This window comes from Polyodon spathula, chromosome 4, assembly GCF_017654505.1.
Source record: "Polyodon spathula isolate WHYD16114869_AA chromosome 4, ASM1765450v1, whole genome shotgun sequence".
NCBI classification, from domain to species: domain Eukaryota; kingdom Metazoa; phylum Chordata; class Actinopteri; order Acipenseriformes; family Polyodontidae; genus Polyodon; species Polyodon spathula.
Window position 1 is genome coordinate 25,634,330 of NC_054537.1, and position 22,622 is coordinate 25,656,951.

At 37.3% G+C, this 22,622-nt stretch overlaps 1 protein-coding gene across 3 annotated transcripts in view; it reads right to left on the bottom strand.

The window, feature by feature from the left end:
* LOC121314356 (double-stranded RNA-binding protein Staufen homolog 2-like) overlaps nucleotides 1–15,854 on the bottom strand; it is an 89,983-nt gene extending 74,129 nt beyond the window's left edge. For 2 of the 3 annotated variants that reach the window (XM_041247513.1, XM_041247516.1), the window contains exons 1-5: nucleotides 15,787–15,854; nucleotides 8,193–8,400; nucleotides 4,741–4,871; nucleotides 1,295–1,454; nucleotides 240–375 (exon numbers count right to left, since the gene is read on the bottom strand). In XM_041247513.1, coding sequence (XP_041103447.1) covers nucleotides 240–375; nucleotides 1,295–1,454; nucleotides 4,741–4,871; nucleotides 8,193–8,391 — 626 coding nt within the window. In that variant the 5' untranslated portion in view covers nucleotides 8,392–8,400; nucleotides 15,787–15,854. The remainder of the gene's footprint in view (nucleotides 1–239; nucleotides 376–1,294; nucleotides 1,455–4,740; nucleotides 4,872–8,192; nucleotides 8,401–15,786) is intronic. The other variant, XM_041247515.1, reaches the window with a different exon arrangement.
* Nucleotides 15,855–22,622: the final 6,768 nt, after the last annotated feature.

Genomic DNA, 22,622 nt, shown 5'->3' on the forward strand with positions numbered 1-22,622 from the left:
TAACAGCAATCAGCAATGCAATAACTTTATGAGAACACAGTGTGTGTAATAGGAGCAGCCCTGGAGCTGCTCAGTTTATGATACAGTACATCCATCAGCCTGCAGTGGGTGGTAACAGTATGTATTTGTATTACACTAGGAAGCTGCAACAGTAGACTATACTTCTTTATCCCAGAGGAAAAGGCCTGGAAAGAGTTGCTTAGGCACTGTCGCAAACATCACACAATAAATATGTTTACCTTTGATTGAACATTCCCCGGAAGTTGTAATTCACTCTGTAATTTGGCAAAGGCTTTGGGTCCAAGGATCTGTAGATGGCAGGTTCTCCTCTTTTCATTGCTAAGCCATTCAGTTCAACAGTAGGGGTTATACTGCCTACATGAGGATGAGAAAACACACAAACATACTAAATGATAAGAATTTATTATATTTTACAGTACCCGTAAAAGAAAAAACTAGTACAAAGTTGTTGTTTATTTTTCCAATAATGTAACACAAATATAAGAAAGAAGATGCATTAAGTCTAGCAGGTTGTTTATTTCTAATTACATTTCACAAATACTTTGCCTTTTTAAAGTGTGCCTCCAGCCATTTTGGTGACCTACACCACTGCAGGCTTTTACAATCCTAGACCCAAAAATAAACCTTAAACAACTTAATTCATTACCTTTTTCTAAACGTGATACTGGCCCAACCTCATTCCTCCACACTGGGGCCCTTATAATGAGTCACCAGCACATCCTTGGCCCCCCATCCAAGTGCTAACCAGACCCAGCCTTGCTTCGATTCTAAGATCTGTATTTATTTATTTATTTATTTACTTTAAAATCATCATTTATTTTTCCCACTTTTGATAAACTAAATGTTTGTTTCTATAAACAGGATTAGGTCTAGAAACAAAAATGCTATCCCTCTTCCTTAATTATAAGTTCCAGCACATTTTCGTTTACAAATTAACCCATCTCTAGCCTTTGCTTTTGCTGTGTCAGAGACCTTCCGTGCACAAGGCATTGACGGTGTTCTAATGTTGATTAGTAAAAGTTTACCTTCCACTTAACTTGGTATATAGTATGTTGTGTAGTATAGCATGTGATTTAATCTGTTGTAAACAGTGAGCCATTCAATGTAAAATCAATACGCTACGCTGACCTCAAAATATTCCCCTACACTACAGCTACAGTATCCTAGTGTAAATGTTTAAACGCAGTCATGTGATAACATTTTGGGAGATCGATACAGGGTGGTAATCTGCCATAACCTAAACCCTGCTACACAGTCTCGCTGTGTGATGTACCTGGGTTGCTGTTAGTCTCCAACTTGGGCGGCCGCAGTGTAGGCTTGGGCAGGGTCGTCTCAGTCAATGCCGTGGCTGCAGCTGAATGTTGCGCCTTTTTGATGCTGCTTCCTTCTGCTTCCCAGATCTGTTCTCCAAGAGTCAGCTGCACAGTGAAGATCTGTAAGCACCGGATAGCAACAGCAAATTCGCAACAATATAGGAACCGATCACAAATACTGTACTTCGCTAAAGTTAGTCAGGGTGTACAATACACACATTGATACAACAAATTGTTAACTGACGTTGGAACTCGAAAACTGTATTATTTTAACTGATTCATCACATTGACGGTAACCATTGAAGCTAACCATCAAAACAGGTAATACTGTTACATAAATAAAGTTTATGCAAAAGATGAAATGAGAATAAATCCAAACAAATGGTGTAGTTTGACTAAAATGTATCTGTGATTTGTTTGTATATTTTATTCTTGATATCTCCCATGCAAATGTATGCAGATTAAGAATTGCTGTTTGGGTGAAAGTGCTGAAAGTACAAAACTAAACAGCTTTTATCAAGCAGGCTATAAACCATATTCATGTAGGCAGAGCAACATGGGGTTGTACAGATTGTCCTGCAAATGTACACTTATTTACAGCATATGCAAATTGCAGATAATTATATTTGCACTACAATGCATCCTGGTTTCTACATACAAGTAAATGGGCTGGTTCCAATGTCTAACTTGTTTAGATCAGCAAAACCAACTTTCACTAGTACTCTGCATTTAATTTTGTTCAGTACTTTGGGATTTTCTTTGTAAAGTTGGTGAGTTTTGCTATGAAAACTGGGAGTGTAAAGGTTGTCTAATTCAGCTACTGGCAATCCATACTGTACAGTCCTAGATTATGGTTGCACACAAAGATGTTATAATAACTGACAGACATTAGTGGTGTAATCTGCACCCTCATTTCTTACATCGATTATCATATATGCATCTTTTGACGACAATCGATGCATCAACAACATTTTATTAGTTTTGTATCACAAACTCCAATAACTAAAAACTCTGCTGTGCATAATAGTGAAACCACAAGGCACAACTTACATTCAAGACTTTCAATTTAAAAAGAAAAATGCAAAGGACTTCAGTTCAATTATATGTTCCTTTAAGAATTTATTAAAAATAATACAAAAACAATAGTATTTTTTTTTTTTTTTTTTAAACAAAATCAAATATACTTGTAAATTCACATCACTGTTAACATTTTGGTCAAAAGTATTTACCATCTACACGAAATCCAACAAACTGCTTTTCTGTCCTCCCTTTCCTTTAACCCTAAATTACCAATCTTCATGTGAGATTCTTCCAAGTTTCTGATTTCCTTTACATGAGAGTAGATGTTGAACTTCATGATGATTTGAACTCGGCTCTCACCAAGATAAGGACCAACTAAGACGTAGCTTTGCAGTAAACTAATGTGATCCATCTGCATCGCCATCCATTTCCGTTGTTTTCCATCTGATGATGTAGATATCCTTGTCTAGTGTTGATTGCTGAAGTGTAATGCTAGCTCCAGGGATCAGCTCACTTTGCCTCCCGAGCGCATCAGCACACACAACGGCTGCAATGCTGGCCCGGGGATCAACCCAGTGCGGTCTCCCCAGCGCATCAGCATGACAACCGTCTGAATTGAACTAAGTAGGGTACATCTCTGGAGTCTTCAAGTGGGCACCTTCCATCCTCTGTGTTTCGTTGACTAGCCCATGACACCCAGCATCACCCCCCTCCATCCCCCACTCAGCTCAGCCCAGCTTACTTACCTGTACATCAGCGTTACTTTCTTTCTATTGTGCTTGAGATCCCCATCCAGAATCTTTCCATCTCAACCACAGCCAGTTGCTGCTCCTTTCTGCTGCTTCAGATAAGTTCTTTACTGTGCGATGCAATTCTTGGCCACTGAACCCGACATCTCAGAGAAACCAGGTTGTAGAGTGTGCCACAAATCCTCGACAACCCACCTCCACTGGGTAAACTCTGACTCTCCATCCTCGCTGTTCCGCTTCAGCAGCTAGTTGAGCATACTGAAGTTTCTTCCTCTCATGCGTCTCAACCACAGTATCTTCCCATGGTATTGTTAACTATACCAGATGAGCAAGGCGTGCTGATCCAGACCACAAGACAATGTCTGGTCGAAGGTTAGTGGTGGCAATCTCAGGTGGAAAAATAAGCTGTTGACCAACATCTGCCAGCATCTTCCAGTCTCTAGAAGCTTCCAGTTGTCCTGGGTGAGGCTTGATTTTAACATCTTTTCTTGGTGGTTGCTCTCCTGGACGGAGGAATATTGTCTTTTGTGTGTAATGCTTTGATGGAACAGGTGGCAACTTATTGGTCAGGTTACGATTGTCTTCCAATGCTAAGGCCAAACATCGCAGCACCTGGTCTTGGCGCCAAGTAAACCATCCTTGGCTAAGACCCACCTTACAACCTGTCAAAATATGCCTTAAAGTTGCAAGTGATGAACACAAAGGACATGAGGGATCATCAACCACCCATAGGATTAGGTTCTGTGGTGATGGGAGAACATCATATGCTGATCTGATGAGGAAACTGATCCTGTTCTGTTCCATTGTCCATCGGTCTTGTCAGCCGATCTTGTGTTGTTCCACACTCTCCCATCTCATCCATTCTCCCTGCTTGGCCTGGGAAATGGCCTTTACACACCTGATTCCTTCCTCCTGCTTTTGGACCTCACTGACTACCAGCTTCCTCCGTTGAGCTGGGGTTGCCTTGTGCCATGTAGGAGGAGCTGAACTGAGACCAAAACCTCCTTTTCCATGCTGAACTTGCCCCATATTGTGTAGCTTTAATTTTTTAAATCAGGAAAATGTTAATAATATATTATTAATTTATGTGATTGTCCAACTGAAAGGTTTGTATCCTAGCAACGCGCTGATGTTGGCTACCTACTGTACTAGCACTAATATACTAAGTGCATAACAACATAATCAATGTTTTAATGCAAACTGGAAATGGGAGATGTCAAACAGTGCTATAATGTGATGCACCAATTCACCAATATGTAATGGAAATGTAAGGACGGATGATTAATAATCGATACATCGATTAATTGTTGCATCTCTAATAGATATGCCAATATCACTGTAAATAAAAGTAGTATTAAATTAAATTCTTTCCTTAAACATATCCAACGAAATGTTGAAGCAGAAGTATTAAAGTGGAGACTTTGAATCATCTACATTTCCCTAATATTTCACTTCTAACATATTTCATTTCCAGCTGTACAGTATGTATTCGGTATGATTCTCCATTGTTGTTTTAGCTTAGACCATTATTTATCATGGTACTCCAGCAAAAATTGATTTTGAATAGATTTCTCAAGCCTGGTTGTGAAGAGGTGAGGTGGGAAGGCATATAAGCATCCCATTAAGATACATCTTACCTTTGCATGTGCTGCCCCTCGTTCATTCAGGAGCTTGTACTGGGCCTGAATTCTGTTGAAACGGGCTAACTCATTTACCAGACACATTGGAGTTTTCTCTTTGGGGTTTGCCATGTTTTCCTGGGGAGAAGCTGAAAACAGAATAAACCTTTTCGTAAACAAAGTACAACTGTATATCAATGCTGTTCTGAAATGGGACATGGCTTTTGAGTAAACTTACTTTTGTCAATTTCAATATTCAATCTGCTTTAATTTTGTATTTAAATTTAAAAGGCGGTGCTGTTTGCAGTGTTTATATATAAATATACGTTGTTTTAACACAGAGCTTTATTTTCTGAGATAACTGAACATAAGTTAACAAAATGTGAATATCAGGCCCTTGGTGTGGCAGTTACAATGGGAAATGTTTATAAAATGTATATTCAGATGATAAATTGGAAATGACCTCGCTGATGGAATATATGAAGTACAATAAACAATATGTGTTTATATAATCCTGCAAATGTGAATTCAGTACTTCAAATGATCTTTGACAGCAGTTTTTAAAATGAGTCCCACAAAACAGATTTTATTTATTTATTTATTTATTTTTTTAAACAATCCCATAAATAAATGGGACTACACGCACAAACAGATGAATTGATAAACATGTGAAATCCAATGAAAGCAAGTGCTTACCCCCAAAACAAATCTGAGAAACAATGTTTAACTCCAGACTGATATTATACTGCCTAAAAACTTTTCCACAAGCTGGACAAAGACTGAAAGCTCTAAAGGAATTGGGACAATATTCTTGCTCTGATAGCAGAAATTAACATTTCACAAATCTGACAACCCTAAAAGCACTCTTCCAGCCAGATTAGTCTGGTTGCTATTATCCCCCCCCACGGGCATGCACATCCCAGGATATAGTAATATGCTTCCAGTGGGCATACGTATGAGTATAACACTTTTCAGCATTTTGGACACACTGTAGAGCCGATTGTCCAGCTGTGACACATGTCCTTCTTTGGCGCAGGTTTTTGTAGTAGCAGAATATTATGGTAATAAGTGGTCGGTTGTATTTTCTGACCGACTATCAGCATGTCACACATGTTTACACAATATCTACAAAACCACTTGTCCAGTTGTAATGAAACTTGATAAGGCTGTTCCTTAGCACAAGAACTATCAGAATGTGGGAGTGAATGATGGCATTTTTCCATCTTTATGACTGTCAAACATGTTTATATGTGTTTACAGTGGATGCTGATCATGGTGATTTACTTTTTTACTTTACCTACACAAAGCTGGCTTGTATGGACAGGTGGCAAGAAAGGAGCCATTATTCAAGACCCTCATCTTAAAGCATGTATGGAGTTTGCAAAAAGCATGTAGATGATACTGCAGACATGTGGAAAAAGGTTTTGTGGTCAGACAAGACAAAAATTGAACTTTCTGGTCTAAATTCCAAGCATTACGTCTGGCGCAAGCCCAACACTGCACATCACCCAATTAACACCATCCCAACTGTCAAGCATGGTTGTGGCAGCATCATGCAATGGGGATGCTTCTCTTCAGCAGGGACTGGGAAGCTTGTCAGGATAGAGAGGAGACTGGATGGTGCAAAGTACAGGCAAATCCTTGAGGAAAACCTGTTTCAGTCAGCTAAGACTCTGAAACTGGGGAGGAAATTCACATTTCAGCAGGACAATGTCCCCAGGCACAAAGCCAAAGCAACACTGGAGTGGCTGAACAAGAAGTGAATTAATGTTCTTGAGTAGCCCAGTTAAAAGTCCTGACTGAATCTAACCGAAAATTTATGGCGAGACTTGAAGATTGCAGTCCATCGACGATCCCAAACAAACTTATCAGAACTGGAGCAATTTTCTCATGAAGAATGGACAAAAATGTCACCATCCTACTGTGCAAAGCTAGTAGAGACCTATCCAAAAAGTAATTGCTGCTAAAGATGCTTCTACCAAGTACTGACTTAAGGGGCTGAATACTTATGCAACCATGAAATTTCATGCTGTACATTTTCTTCTGACATTTTTCTGACATTTAACCTCCTCCTCATATAACAGTGTTCAGTATAACCACTACAACTTTGAATAAAAAAAAAAAAAAAGTTTGTTTGAAAAACTGTGCATAAATTATTTGTAATTCAACAAAATGTGACATTATTGGTAGGGGGTGAACACTTCTGCAAACCGCTGTAGCTCTGTGTTTACAGCCGTGGCAGGTGTTGAATGTCATTATTATGCTTGTTAGTCTTACAATGTGATCCCTTTAGTATCAGAATTATTAGTTATATAATTGCAGAAATAGCTGGTATCTAGTACCTACAGTACATTTTATTTGCCTGGGTAGCTACTCTCGTAAATGATGCGCTGGAAGGAAATCTACAACAAAGTGCAGTTATTGTGTTCCCATGCTGCAATTGCCGTGGGTACCCTTCTGAATTGCTGTAATGCTCATCAAAATGTATGTATATTCAAAAAAAGGGTCAGCCCTGTAAATATGTAATGTAAAAGTGGCTAAATTAACACAATTAGGGTAACCCCCCATTTTTATTGCAGTAGGAATTAGTAGTAAAATTAATTTTAAAAAGTGTGGGCCAAGTCTGCCCCAATTGTGTCTTGTTTAAAAAACACCACTGGGATTCAAACCAATGTAATCAGATGTGTCAGACACATGATCACAGTGCTTTACTTATTTATTTATTAATATCCAAACTTGTGTTGAGTGATGAATTTGGATTCTGTGGCAATATGAGGTTATGTCAATTCAATAAAAAAGAAACATGGAACATAAACATAATAAACATAATGACGGAGAACAAATTGCAATCCCTAGTGCATACCATTCCTTACAAGTATGCAGTTTCATGAAGGCGTGTTTTCACTTAGTTTTCATCTTAACAACAAATAAAAAGAAAAGGCTTTTATAACCTTGGTTAGCACTCCTTTAAGTTTATTTTTAATCAACCTAAAGAAATCAATAGTATTAAAATATTTTCTTGTTTTTAAAATACTAGAAGAACAGTCTTGTGAGAATAATTTTGGTTACTGGTTCTGTTCATTCTTTTTAAGCATCCTCTACATTTTACCTTCTCTGTTCCAAGTTCAGAGTCTACACCTTGATCAGAGCCTTTAACATTGCTTCGACATGTCATAACTGTTCCACTGCAAAGAGTGATGAGACTGAGATGTTTGGAGTACATTGCAAATAGAACCGATTCATATTCCAGTGAATGAAATCTTTGTTCTAATAAAGATACCAAAACTGGCAATACACCCATTTCAGACTAACAGCCAGCTGTCATGAGTCTGTCCTAATACACAGAGCCTTTATCAAAAACTCTCAGACCTGCTTCCAGTAGCCAATTTTCATTAAATAGCCAGTAGCAGTTTCAGCTGGTCTCAAATACAGTGTAATTGTCTTCCACAGTATATTGTAATAGGTGGTACCTGGTGCGTTTGCAGAAACAGTAGAATCCACAAGCCCAGCTTCAGGACTGGGGCAGTTGGTACTTGAGGCTGGAACTGATCCGTTCATAGAGGACTGCAGACCTAGAGGACCTGCACTGGGCACTGCCGAGAGCTGCGCAGCAGGAGATACAGCAGATCCAGAGGGGTCTGCCGTGGTCTGCACTTTAACTTGTGCCATCCTCTATGCCTGCAATGAAAAACAAGGAGTACTGTAATTAGCAACAATGGATATAAGATTTCAGCAGGGTTTATATAAAACCACATCAGAGCACAAATCCTTTAAATGTCAGAAGAGCTAGCAATGTGGTATACCTTACACAGACACAGATAGGGTGTGATCATTGCAGGAGGGTATAGTAAACCACAAAGACATTACTACCCCATTTACACTTTTAGGATGACTTTGATCCGATTTCGCCATCAGGATGAGGAGGCTGAGCCTCTTTAGCTTTTATTTTCTTGCTCTACTTTGCACACAGCCACCCCTGTGTCAGCTCAAGCAGAGGCACATCATGAGCAATGCCTCCAGTGTCAGTGTCCCTCAGCTTTCTCCTTGGGCACAGGAGGCGTAAACACACTCACTTGAGGCCGCTGTCAAGCACAGCCAGTAATTGTCTTTTCGGGGAAGTTTCACTCATGGGTCATTCCGGGTCAAATCAACCAAAATCCAGGAAAATACCTGCCTCAAGATTTTGACTTTGCTTGTATTTTGTAGTGATGGAGTGATTCTAAAAATGATATTTAGAATGTCAGTAGCCCTAACAGACAGCCAGGTAGGTCTTCTGTAGAAGTCATGCAAAATAAGTACCACCGCTTTAGTATTTCTATGTTGCTGGGGGCAGTAGAATTGAAAAATTGTCCAATTGTCAAATTCCTGAGTGATTTTAAGTGCATGGTCCTATATATTACTTTCAAATTGCTGATGAACATGTGCTCATAAATTAACTGACTGTCAGCTCTGCTACTGTCTACCTACTTTATTGTCTAATGTAATGACCCCACAAAAAGACTTCAGGATGCAAGTATCGAAAATGGCCCCATCTTTAAAGTGCTTTTTAACAAACTAACCCTTGGTGGGCTTATGGATGAGGATTGAAGTACTTGTGGTAAAATAATTGACTTGGTAATCTGTCTCCTTCACAGTTTAATCAATGTACAAACATGAACAACACACATTTATGTTGTTTTGGGTTATATTGTACAATATTAGCAAATAGTTTGAAACCATAAAATGTATATAAATAAATAAATAAATCCATAAAACTAAAACCATAACATATGTATAATCTTTATATGCAAGTGGTTTGTTACACGGCTACAGGGGTACTGTTGACCTCTTATTTCATCTTTCAAAATGGATTCTTGCAAAGTTCTGAAACAAGCATTCATGTGTTACAGATGAAGTCTGAAGGACTTGTGGTCTGTACTCTGTCTCCTTCACAGTTTAATAATTCTCTATCCAGATGGGACGCCACCACTATATATCAGTTGACAGTAAGTCACAATCCATCACAAGACTCATTCAAAAACATGCCATAAAACTATCTGTTCTACCCATATAATTTTAAGTCTGATTTCAAGAACATTGTGTCACACGCAGTTGTAATTTAGATATCCCAAAATGGCATGAAATGCCTGTTTCTATACCACTGGAAAAAACTGATGAAGACAGATTACCAAGTCAATTATTTCACCAGTCTTTCAAACGCTCATCTATAACACATGAATGCTTGTTTCATAACTTTATTAAACTGTGAAGGAGACAGATTACCAAGTCAATTATTTTACCACAAGTACTTCAAATCCTCATCCATAAGCCCACTCAAGGTCAGTTTGTTAACTCGTGTCTCACAAGGAGTTTCGTTCATGTTTGTACATTGATTAAGCTGTGAAGGAGACAGATTACCAAGTCAATTGTTTTACCACAAGTACTTCAAATCCTCATCCATAAGCCCACCAAAGGTCAGTTTGTTAACTCGTGTCTCACAAGGGGTTTCAGCCCATCAGAGATGGGGCCATTTTCAATACTTTTAAGTCTTTTCCTGAAGCCTTTTTGTGGGGTCGTTAAATCAGACAGTAACATAGGTAGACAGTAAAAGAGCTGCATACAAAAAGTCAGTTAAATTATGAGCACACCTAAGCAATTTAAAAGAAGTTTAAAAGAAATCTCTTCTACTTTAGAAGGAACATGCACTAAAAATCACTCAGGAATTTGACAACTGGACAACTCTAAGGCCCCCAGCAACACAGAAATACTAAAATGTTGGTACTTATTTTGCATGAATTCTCAGCAAATCCTCATCATTGAGCTTAAGTATTTGGCCTGGTTTCATACCTGACCTGTATCTTCCACTACATAAAATATAAGCAAAAACAAAATCTTTCGGTGGGTCGCTCTGGTTGAGTTGACACGGAAAGACCCTTAATTAAGCCTTAAGTATAGAAATACGATCTGCAGGGTCCTTGCTTTTTCTGTATAGGCTGTCAGGCTGCACCCAATCCAAAAGAAACCAACTGTGTAATATAGGGTTTGTTAGTGACTAAATAAGAACCCATGTTAATTGTAAAAGAAAGAAGGGATGTTTAAATCATCTGTAAACTCTGGGAACCTCAATTTTATTTTATTTATTGTATTTGTATAGCGCCTTTCATACCATGGCATCTCAAAGTGTTTTATAGAAAGTATGCATCATCATCATCCAAAAAAAACAAAAAAACAGTAAAACCACAAAATGAACAACATACAATTGTATTATTAATAAGAAGAGCAATAAATAACATAGCAAATATCTAGATAAGACAATTATAAAAACACAGGAAATAAGTAAAAAATACAAGGAAATGAATACCAATGATAAATAAAATACAGAATGTAGCAAATAGGCCTAAATATAGGTACCAGCAATTTTACTGGCCTATCTAAATTAGGTTAAAAAAAGCTAATCCATAAGCGAGTCTTTAATCTTGATTTAAAAATAGTGGCTGAATTATCACTTCTAATAGAGTTCCACAGTCTGGGTGCATTAACGCCAAACACACTTTCGCCTCTCCTTTTCAATTTTACCTTTGAGAGGCACAAAAGTCCAGCGTTAGCCGACCATATTGTGCACAGAGGATTACATGGGGACACAATCTTTCTTATGTAATCTGATGCTAAGCCATTTAGTGCTTTATATGTTAAAAGTAAGATTGTAAAATAAATTCTAAAATGTACTGGAAGCCAGTGCAGTGAGGCCAACACAGTAGTTATATGATCCTGTTTTTTTGTTCTCGTGAGAACCCTAGAAGCTGCATTCTGAACAAGCTGCAAATGTGATGAGGCGTGATGAGGAAGCCCAGCAAATTACGCATTGCAATCATCTAGTCTAGATGAAATGAAAGCATAAAGTAGTTTCAAATATGTGCCCCAAAACTCAAAGCCGAATCAAATATAACCGCTCAAAGTCTCTCACATCCGGTTTTCTATTAGAGGTCAGGTTGCCCAAATAATTTTTTAGGGAGTTTGCACGCTCTAGTTGTTGCCGAGAACCTAACAGCAAAACATCTGTCTTATCTGAGTTTAACTGCAATTTTTTCTTTTTAGACATCTAACTTTTGATGGCAGCAAGACACTGTAGTAAGACTGTAATAGCAGCAGACTCACCAGGTTTTACAGAAATATAAAGTGGCATGTCATCAGCATAACAGTGAAATTTAACACTAGGTTTACGAATGATTTCCCCCAGTAAAAGCATATACAAAGAAAATAATATTTGACCAAGAACAGAGCCCTGGGGGATACCACAAGTAATATTGGATAATCCTGATACAGACTCCCCTAAAGAAATAAAGTACTGTATGTTAGTTAAATATGACTTAAACCAGTTAAGAACAGTTCCTGTCAGACCAACTCAGCTTTTGAAACAATCAATCAAAATAGCATGATCCACAGTATCAGATGCAGCAATGAGGTCTAAAAGAACTAGAATGGATATGAAATTAGAGACAGCACTAATTCTTACTAATCAGCAAGTCATTTAACACTCTGACAAGGGCAGTCTGTACTATGAGCAGATCGAAACCCTGACTGAAATTTTCAAGGACATTGCTATTATCCAGATATGTTAAGTTGTTTGACTACTACCTTTTCAAGAATTTTATCTAAGAAAGGCAAGTTAGAATTGGGTCTAAAATTCATCTAATACCGTATTACTTCGATTTGGCGCTGCAGCGTTTATTTTAAATTGATCAAAATGACTGTGGCCCTTATACGAGGGCGACGATTATTCGAGGGTGGCCTTTATTAATAATACTATGCTTTACAAACTCTGCAATATCTAATTACATGATTTAAGGCATTTTAAAAGCAGTGTGTGAGAGGCTCCGATCTGCAGCACTATACTCCTGCGTGTTTTTGGGGCTTGAATGTAGTACATTCACTGACAGTTACCGAGAGCCTATTAGGTGGGAGTTGGGAGGTCAAGGAGTACTGTACCAGCATGTGTATTGGTTGTTAAGGGGAGGAACAATGCTGGTGTGGCAGTTCAGTCCAAGAATGTGACGTAGATGTTTTTCTGCACCAAAAATTACCTCAGAATATCAGCTTGATTTCTATAAAAACTCAATATATCCTACTCGGTTATTTTTTTTTTCTCACTGTAACTTGCTTGTTTTTAATTTCTCTGCAAGAGAAACTGAAACTTAATCTTATCATAGATAGTAAGCACATTGTTTTTATTTGTAGGGGATTGAGTACGGGAATTACAATTTAACTGAAAACAAAACAAAACCTCCTATAACTTCAGAAGGACCGCTGTTCTGTACGTAGTTTATCTTGGATTTTCTTTTAGAACTGTACCATAAAATAAAATGTGCTTACTATGGGTGTGTACATTAGTTTGTAATTTACATGCTAGACCAAGGCTCCCGTCTCTTTGGGGGCGTTACATGTACATAGTCAGTGTTTCGCATTTATTTCTTTACTGTGTGTGTGTGTGTTTTTAGTAGGGGGAAAAAAAATACCTTCGTGTTTTTTTATTGATAGCGGCGTTTATTCAAGGGCGGCCTCTATTATAAAGCTGATATATTACTGCAGTGTCAATACAAGGGCGTCTTTAATATGAGGGAGGAATTCTTCACACCTAGCAGGAGAGGCATCAGTACAGGGAAGTGCAACCAGCGATGGAGTTAATAATCTGTCAATAGTTAAGAAGAGCACTCTGGGATTATTTATATTAAAATAGCAATGTCTGACTGTCCTCAAAGCGTCATCGTAATTTAATAGATGTTTGGGTTTTTTTTTCCAAATATCATAGCCCTCCATCTAAGTTCAAATTTGCGACATTCCCCTTTCATTAGGTATAACACAATATTAACCCAAGGTGCAGTTTTTTTTTGTTTTATTTTTTTAAAAAGCTGTTCGTGTGTTAACTGAGGCCACAAAATTAAACGTACTTGTGAAAAGGCGTTTAAAGTTGTCAACTAACTCTTCAGTAGAAAGGGAGTGGGTAGTGGTGAGTGGTGATAGTCTCACTATTTCAGAAAACCTTACTGCTGTAGAGGAATTTATTCTGCATGTTTTAGTATGTTCCACTTGTTGGATAAAGGCAGTATAGCGTCAAAAAGAATGCAAAAGTGATCAGAAACAGTTAGCTCTACGGTTAACAAATTTTTAATATCAAAGCCCCGAGATCCTGTGTGTAGTGAGGTCTGAGGTCACCACTTCAGTCCTGGGGCTATTCACAAATGTACAGGTCCTAAGACGGCTTACAGCCCAGCACAAATGTAGATGGGTTGTCCAACTGATAAGAATCTTTAAATCCAATCAACTCTAAGGTGACTCATGTCACTTGTAAGAGTAAATCCATAATGAGACAGTCACATGTCTCTGATACTGTACAGTAAACTAAACTTTGGGAACTACTGCATATCACATATGTATTTACCACACACCAAATGCTGTCTTACTATGTGAGAGCAAGCAGTACTGTTCAAGGCCAAAGCCTCTGTTGGTCTTCCAAAAAATGGCTATAAGATCTGAAGACCTTTTTGTAACTTTGTAAATAGAATCTGAGAGACTGACTTTTGAAGTCATAGGTCTCCAAACAGAGATTTTTTTGCTTGATATAGATATGCTTGTTTATTTTTTAAATGTATTTTCCAATACAGTAATGCATCAAACCTATCCTACAAGCTGCCCGAGTGCTTATTCTTTATGTTTTAGTCTGCCTTGATGCTTATATGTCATGGTAGATATTATTTGTTAGAGTACTGATACTGACTCTAAGGTCCTTATAGCATTGCATTCCTAAATCATACATTTTTTCTCCAAGCCAATTAAAAAGCTGAAATTCCAGGAATGCATTGTTCTTGTGCAAGACAGTAATTACTCTGACTGTGAAAGAAACAAGGTAGGATTTTTGAGTGGGGCAAGACTGACCAGAATCTTTTACAACATAATGACAATCCACACCAGCCACTGACCCTTTCCTTCAGCAGATAATGATTATCGAAATACAACCATTGCTCTCTGTCTGCCAGACTGGAACATCCAAGTCGGTTCCATTCCATACATCCTACCCCAAGACTCTGATATTCTCAAAGACTGCTACAGAGCTTCCTTAGCCAGTTTAATTTAATTTGGATGGTTCCCTGTAAAACTTTAAAGAGTGACACTCACCATCTTCACTATATTGCTGTTGCCTGACAGATAATTAGCTGAAAGTACTAAAATTACAGGAGACTTTTTCACTAAATGGAAAGTGTTTCAGAGTACTATCCTGTAAAATGAAATGAAGTGTGACAAACACCAACATCAAAACTGCAATAACTGTCTATTTTGACAAAATAATCAAATGCGAAGACAACAATTACTATTATCGCCCTGTAAAGAGTATGATCTGGTTTTGTGTTTCACACATATATTAAGCTATCAGTCAAATAACTAAAAACAACAGTTTAAATGTAAATACATTAGTCTCTATTCCACCAAAAATCTTGCTCAGGATCAGCAAATGTTGAAGGAGGCATAGTAACCTATTGTAAACTACATGTTAATGAACAAACTCTCAATTGTGTGCAGCTAATCACAGGTTCATCAGTGACAGTATGTCAGACTGTCAGGGGACCCACTAAAACATTAAGATTCTGCATGGAACACAATGATTACAAAGATATACCGTCTTAAGAAAACTGCTCCCCCCCTGAGAATATAATTACTCGTTTGACAGCAATGTTCGTAAAATATATTACGTATACACGCATGTCCATTGTGTTGCCATTAATGTCATTATAATTACCATTATTATTATGACTGATAGTGTTAAAATACAACATACATTATCATGTCAGACTGTGCTATTCAATACCTGTACGTACTGACTGTTCACTACTATTTTTTTCAGCACAGAACACAGGCATCATGGCTGAAAACAAGCAAACACCCAAAACTCCGCATCTCATTCCTGCGATTTCATATTCTTTATACTGAAAACGCAGACAAACAACACAGTACATATGAAACGTGCATATCTTTATCTGCAGGACGATACGGTTCAACGCAACGTTATTTCAGACGTAATCTTATTTTTTTTACCTTTTTTCTAGGGACAGACCCCAAACACCTCCAACATCGGCAAACACTAAAGAGAACTGACACACGGAGTAAACCATTATTACTATAAATTTAACGAGGGACAATTGATTTAAAGATATGCCTGGTTAAGAGAAGTTATTATTATTTTTTTTTTAATATTTATAGATAATATAATTATTTTATATTATATTATACATAGCACTAAGCGGGAATTGTTTATTTAACCCCCACCCACTGTCTCTTACAGATGGTACAATCCATGCCTTTCCGGTTTTCCCGATAGTGAAACTGGACTTACATGTGTTCTTTCTAGGCAGCAAAAATAAATTACTGCAAAATGTTAGCCTTGTTATCAACACAAACACAACTGTACAGGCCTAATAGTTTTATAACATCTTACTGACACTATAAGATATTTAAATTCAAGCATGCAATAATGCAGGCGGGTGGCTGCTGTGGATTTTTCATGTTCTGATTGGAATTTTAGGGTATATGTTTAAAATGATTTCAGACTACAGACAAATGTTGTGTTCTGTGCTGCCGCCCACGTTACAGTTGTGTGGTCATCGCGGCAAATCTTATTCCAGTGCCTGGAATGGTTCCTTCACTAATAATTACCTTTGCCAAACATGTATGTTCTTGATGTGTAATTTGTGTATATCAGCAAAAATTGGAATCCCAATACTTGTGTGGATGAAACTACACCAGGATTTTATTTTCCACATTACAGAGCAAGGTGTAATTGAGAATAAAATCCAGCAAGTGGGAATAAATACATCAAACGCATGATTTAAAAGCCTTTGAGCACATCAAATTGGTGATCGATGTAAGACCATGTTAAACTAATTCCCTTTTTATATATATATATATATATATATATATATATATATATATATATATATATACACACACACACACACACACACACACACACACACACCAGGTGTGCTTAGTGCTCGTTATTAAGGTGCTGGTTAGTGCGTGCTAAAGAGCTGAGGCAATTTCTCCAGATGAAAACGACCAAGAAAGCACAAGACTATCAGAAGCAAGGCCTGCAAACACAGATTTGAAGTGTGTAGTACCAGATGCCATGTTTTAAAATGAAAATATATGACTGATAAAACATACGTATTGTTTTAAAAAAAATGCATACTCAAGACTATATATACCCAGGCTAGACCTATTTCTTTTTTTTCTAGCCTGGGTCACATATGCTACCCCCAGGCTAGATCAGCCAAAGTGTCCTTGTCAAATTATGTCACTACAAGCTCATGAACAGGTGTTAGGATCAAGTTTCTGTTTGTATTGCTGACAGTAAACACTAGGTGGTGCTGTTTTTTGCTCCTATACAGACAGTTCAGCCGATGTGGCTAGAACACATGTCTATGGCTGGCACCTAGAACAGAAGAGCAGCTGAACCTTAACACAGAATACATCAAAGAGCAAAAGAATAATAACACTTTTCTGAGTGTGCATTAAGAACCACTTAGAATTATTGCAAACAGCAATACAGGGTGACAGAACATTGAACATGTAATTTAGAGCTGCTTACTCTTGAATTAATTATCTGCTTACTTAGTTATTTGCTACCTTTTTAGGCAGACACAATTTCATGTGGAATATGATGGAGAGATGCGGTGTGTTTATCTGTTAATCTTGTCTTTCATGTGCACCAACAGTAACTTGGGCCTAACTAGACACATTGTAAAGGACCATTTGGGTTACACATGTAAGCATTTAAATGGCACATGCACATGTGTACTGCAAGTTGTGGGTGATATAACACACTATAGTTGTTTAATAAAAACACGTATTAAGATAATTCCACATTCAGTTACATTAATGTCAAGTATATTCAACAAGACGTACTTAAATTACACAGAATTCAAAGCTGACAATGCAGTTTTTTGGGGGTTTTTTTTGTCCTTATACATCTGTAAGACATTGGATGCCAACCCGAGCATTCTCAAGAGCTTAATTTAATTAGCTCAGGATGCACTTATGTATAAAAATATAAATAAAACATGTCAACTTTTAAACTGGCCATAGCACTGACAGTTATTTAAACAATATACTTCTATTAATCCTAGCTGAAAAGGCCAAGTCTTCTTAATGACCATGTTTTTGTGACACCTTTTTCCTGACTCCATACTCCAGCTGGAGAAATGAGGAGATGTATTTTAAATATAATAACAGAGGTGCCTAGGTTCAAATATCTGAATGAGTACGATTTAAAATGTGGGAATACTACATTACATTCATATTCATTGCTAATTTCTTTAATGTATTGAGATTGTTACAAACTGATGCCAAAATTGCTGTATCTCATTATTATTATTATTATTATTATTATTATTATACAAATATTTATCTTACAGGAGTGCCCCAAAACACTTTCTAAATTGTTAATTAAATAAGGTAGTATATTTGGCTCTGATCTTTAATTTGAAGACCAACTGTGCAAGCTTTGAAATGCAATTTAAAACTTGTTATATTCGCCGACTACCCACCAGATGGTGCTGTCTGAAATCGTTTTACAATTTTTACATTACGGGTATTTAAAATGAGTTTTTGCATTTCAAAATAATGTAAATCAAGTTCCATCAGCTTCATTTTTTTGTTGTTGTCGATGTTCATAGATAGACTGAATTTTGCAGTAAAGTTGCATTAAAGGAGTGCTGATATGCATGTTTTAAATTAAATATCAGCCCAAGTATCATTATTATTATTAGTACCCATTTAATTGTGCTGAGAATCTTCTGGTTCTTCACTTTTTTTAAAATGAGGAGATGAAAATATTTCAGAAATTGCTATAGATAAACTTGTGTCTTTGCTGTCGATCAATAAATGAAAGGAGGCCATTCATCCCATCTATGCTCGTCTTGTTCGTAGAAGCTGATTAATCTCAAAACATAGTCAAATTGGATCTTAAAGAATTGCAGTGATTCAGCATTCCCAACATGGCAAGGGAACCCATTCTGTATACTCACCACTCTCTGTAAAGAAGTGTCTCCTATCCTCTGTCCTTAGTCTCTTCGTTGGACTCTCTCTGGGGCCACAATGTTATTAGTGTCCTGTCCTAGTTCTATACCACCTATTTGGTATTTAGATCCTCCATTTTAATGACCGGTGTGTAACACTTTTGTTGACCTTAAATTCAATTTGCCATATTTCTGCCTAGTTCTCTGTGTTCGAAATCCTTTCGGATTTCCTTGATGGCTTCTAATTACCCCAAGATCTAGATCATTAATGCAGATAAGAAACAACATGCACAGATACCGCCGGGTCCCCACTTAGTACATTTCCCCAACTATAGGTTTACTCACTGCTTCCTATATTTTAACCATTGTGTATCCACTTGCTTGTCACTCTCTGTATTCCCACTGATTTCAATTTAAGCATGAATCCATCCTGGTGTGCAGCACCCACCAACCACTGGAGTGCGTTTGAACTACTGAAGCACCAGGAACTAGCATTAATGTCACAGTTTTGTCTAAAGGGATCCAGAGGTAGGAAGAAAGATTTTCAACTTTGGTGAGCATCACTTTAATTATTATAATGTATTGAGGAAGGGTGACTAAACAATCACAAACAATATGAATAAGTGCAAGGTTAAGTTAAAGAAAATAATTCACAGTTCTGGCCATGTAGGGAGGACTAGGAGTTGCAGTTTACACCAAGAGAGTCAGCTATTGCAGTGTGAACCAAAACAGGACGTCCACTGTCCTTGACATGCCTGGAGAAACTACTCGTCTGCTTTTTCTTCATGCAGCAGTGTCTTTAATTGAATAGCGGCTGATTGGAGATGGAGACATACAGGCGGAGAGACAGACAAACAGGAGGACTTCATTATGATTAAGAAAATTCTGAGCTCCATTTGTTTTGCAGAGGGGCTCTAGACATAATGAAAGACTATCCGACAACCACACAAACAGCTTACATACACCCTGTGATAGCCCAAGAGTATGCATTATATTACTTGTACTATTTTACAGTTGTAAAAGTGGTTCTAGATATTTGCAAAACTCTTAATATGTAGGTATGCCCACCTCCAAAACACTACCCTGATAGGGGATATGCATCTGTAAACAACTATTTCTGTTGCATCAAAATCACTTTTGTCGAATAAGCTTTTGTGCTTTCACCATAACATAACAGTGGTTTGTAATTGTGAAGACAAAGACAACCTGCCAGCAACTAAGATGTACAGTAGATACAAATATCAGACAGGAGGATCTCATTCTTCAACAATAATTCACCTTAAAACAGTTACACACAATATATTCCCAGAAGGGTGCATTAGATCTGGATCATGATATTGACATCATCCACTTCTTTCTAAACCCTCAGGATTTTATATGTGTGTGTGTGTGTGTGTGTGTCTATAAGTGTGTTTAGATTTTCTAAAAAGCTACGTCGATGTAGTTTTCACCCTCAGTTTATTCTTGTGTCAGAAAAAAAAAAAAACAAACAGAAAAAAAAAAAAAAATTACACACAAGAAAAGATTGTTTCCCAAAGACAGACTGCCCTATAATAAAGAAGTATTAATTTCATTCTTTCATGTATCTGGCAGCTACTATTATTCTTATTAAAGTTACATAATGGAATAAGCTAGAGTAATGCTATTACATAAAAATCCTCATTGCAGGGAATATAACATATTCAAAGTCACTGTTTTTTCTGACTTTTTGAAAATAAAAGTACTTCATTTGTTAACAGTTTTTGTGTTAAAAGTTTTGTTTATAATTGCTGTGTGATATTGGGCCTGTACTTTTTGATATTGGTATAATGCTAGATGAAAAGTAATTTTGCTGCAAATTGAAATCGATTGGAAACATGCACTGTATTCTCTAAATAAAACTGTAAAAAGGTTTTAAGAATTAAACATAAGTGTTACTGAGAGTGCAATTTCCTGACATGCATATATATATATATATATATATATACATTATCTTGACTTATAACATGTTTTTGAAAGTGAATATTTTGTACAAAAATGTTTACACAGGTATCAAAATGTCCAATTTAATTATATAATATATATATATATATAAATATATATATATATATATATAATATGAATTCATGTGATAGAGTTAAAACAAATCATTTTCAAAGTTTACCTCAATCCCAACAGGGAGTTAAAAAATTTAGGAGTATCCTGATAGGGTTTGTCCCTACAATTTTACAAATCTCCATAGGTTATAATAAACTACCGGGACATTTTTATATAGTATTCGGTCATGTTATCTGATCTAAAGTATATCACAAGCCAGGACATACCAGTGTTAAAGGAGAAAAAGCATATATATATATATATATATATATATATATATATATATATATATATATATATATATATATATATATATAAAATCTTAGCTCTGTAAGAAGACTAATGAAGACAACTGGGAGTCATTAAGGGTGTCTTCCTTCTGAAGCTACTACACTTTGTTTACCTGGAGACCTGAACTGCTGAACCGATTCATCATTCAATTCAAATCATGAGACCTGTCAACTGCTTGCTCTACCTTCTCTACATTGAGAGAGTAGGTAGGGCCATCAAATTGAAAGGTCACATTGCCACATGATTTGAGTGGAATGGGGAAGTCTGTTAAGTGCTGGTTAGCATCTCCAGGTATGCGCAAAGACAGATGTAGAGAAAAACAGATTACTCAATATTGTAAAATCAATTAAAATGACATATTGAAATGACTTACCCAATAGCAGAATACACTTGGGTATGGAATATATTTTCAAGTGAAGTGAAAAATCAGGAGGGTGTGAACCAGAGCTTTACTATTTCCTAATTTCACAGGTCTGTCATTACTGACTATTTAATCAGTCACAACTCAGCTCTTTCTCTTGCGTTTTGCTTTTTCATTCCTCCTCCTTGCTTTTTTCATTGCCGTATGCCTTTGTGTCGGCCCCTTCTGGGGCGACAGTGAGCCTCACTTCCCCAACCTGGAGTTCTAGTAACTCTACAGGTTCTTTGTGTGGTCAGAGGAGACCACCGGCCACACTATTCTTTCGCAGCTCATACGCTATATATCTTGCCTCACAAAAGAATGCTCTGTCTTTACTTCCTCCTTTACCCTCCTGGGACGTGGCCCTCTTAACTTAGTGCTCGAGTCCCATAACTAACAATTATTTGTGTTCCTTCAGATTCTTTATTCCTTACATCAAGACTTCGAACGAGCTGTTCCGTTCTTTGAGGGTCGAACCCGGTTGCTAACTGGGACCCAGTCACGAGGCTGAGCCTATAACGACCCTCAGAGGACTCTTGTCTTTTCAGGGGCCTAGAGGCCACAGGGCTAGCTCTATAGTGAAGGCTCTCTCAGTTGGAGTGCGGCCCGTCCTTCTCTCTTTCTCTCTCCACCCTGTTCTAGAGGCCAAGCCTTGAAGTTGCAAAACACTCCCTTCCTCTTGCGGTCCTATTTCCTGCTCCATGAATTGTTTCCTGTGCTATTGGGATTATAATCCAACATACTGTTACACACCGAAAATCAAGCTTCATAGTTGATATGCTCACTTCCCACAATGCACTGCAGACAGGACAAATAAGTTTTTTTCAGAAGTAAGATACAAGAGGGTATTTTGTGGTTCAATAATTTTAAGTGTCTAAATGCTATTCTAAAATCTTTCTTTTTTAAATGCAGTATTGCTACATTTCTGTGTGCCCTGTCAACTCATTTGTATTACAGACATTAAAGCCCCTTTCACGCTGGCATGCTCTACCATGGTCAGGACCCGGTGTCATGAGGCTTGGCTACACGATTTCACAATGCTTTTGATAAAGCAGGGTTGACCTGGGTGACGGGCACAAATACGCAAT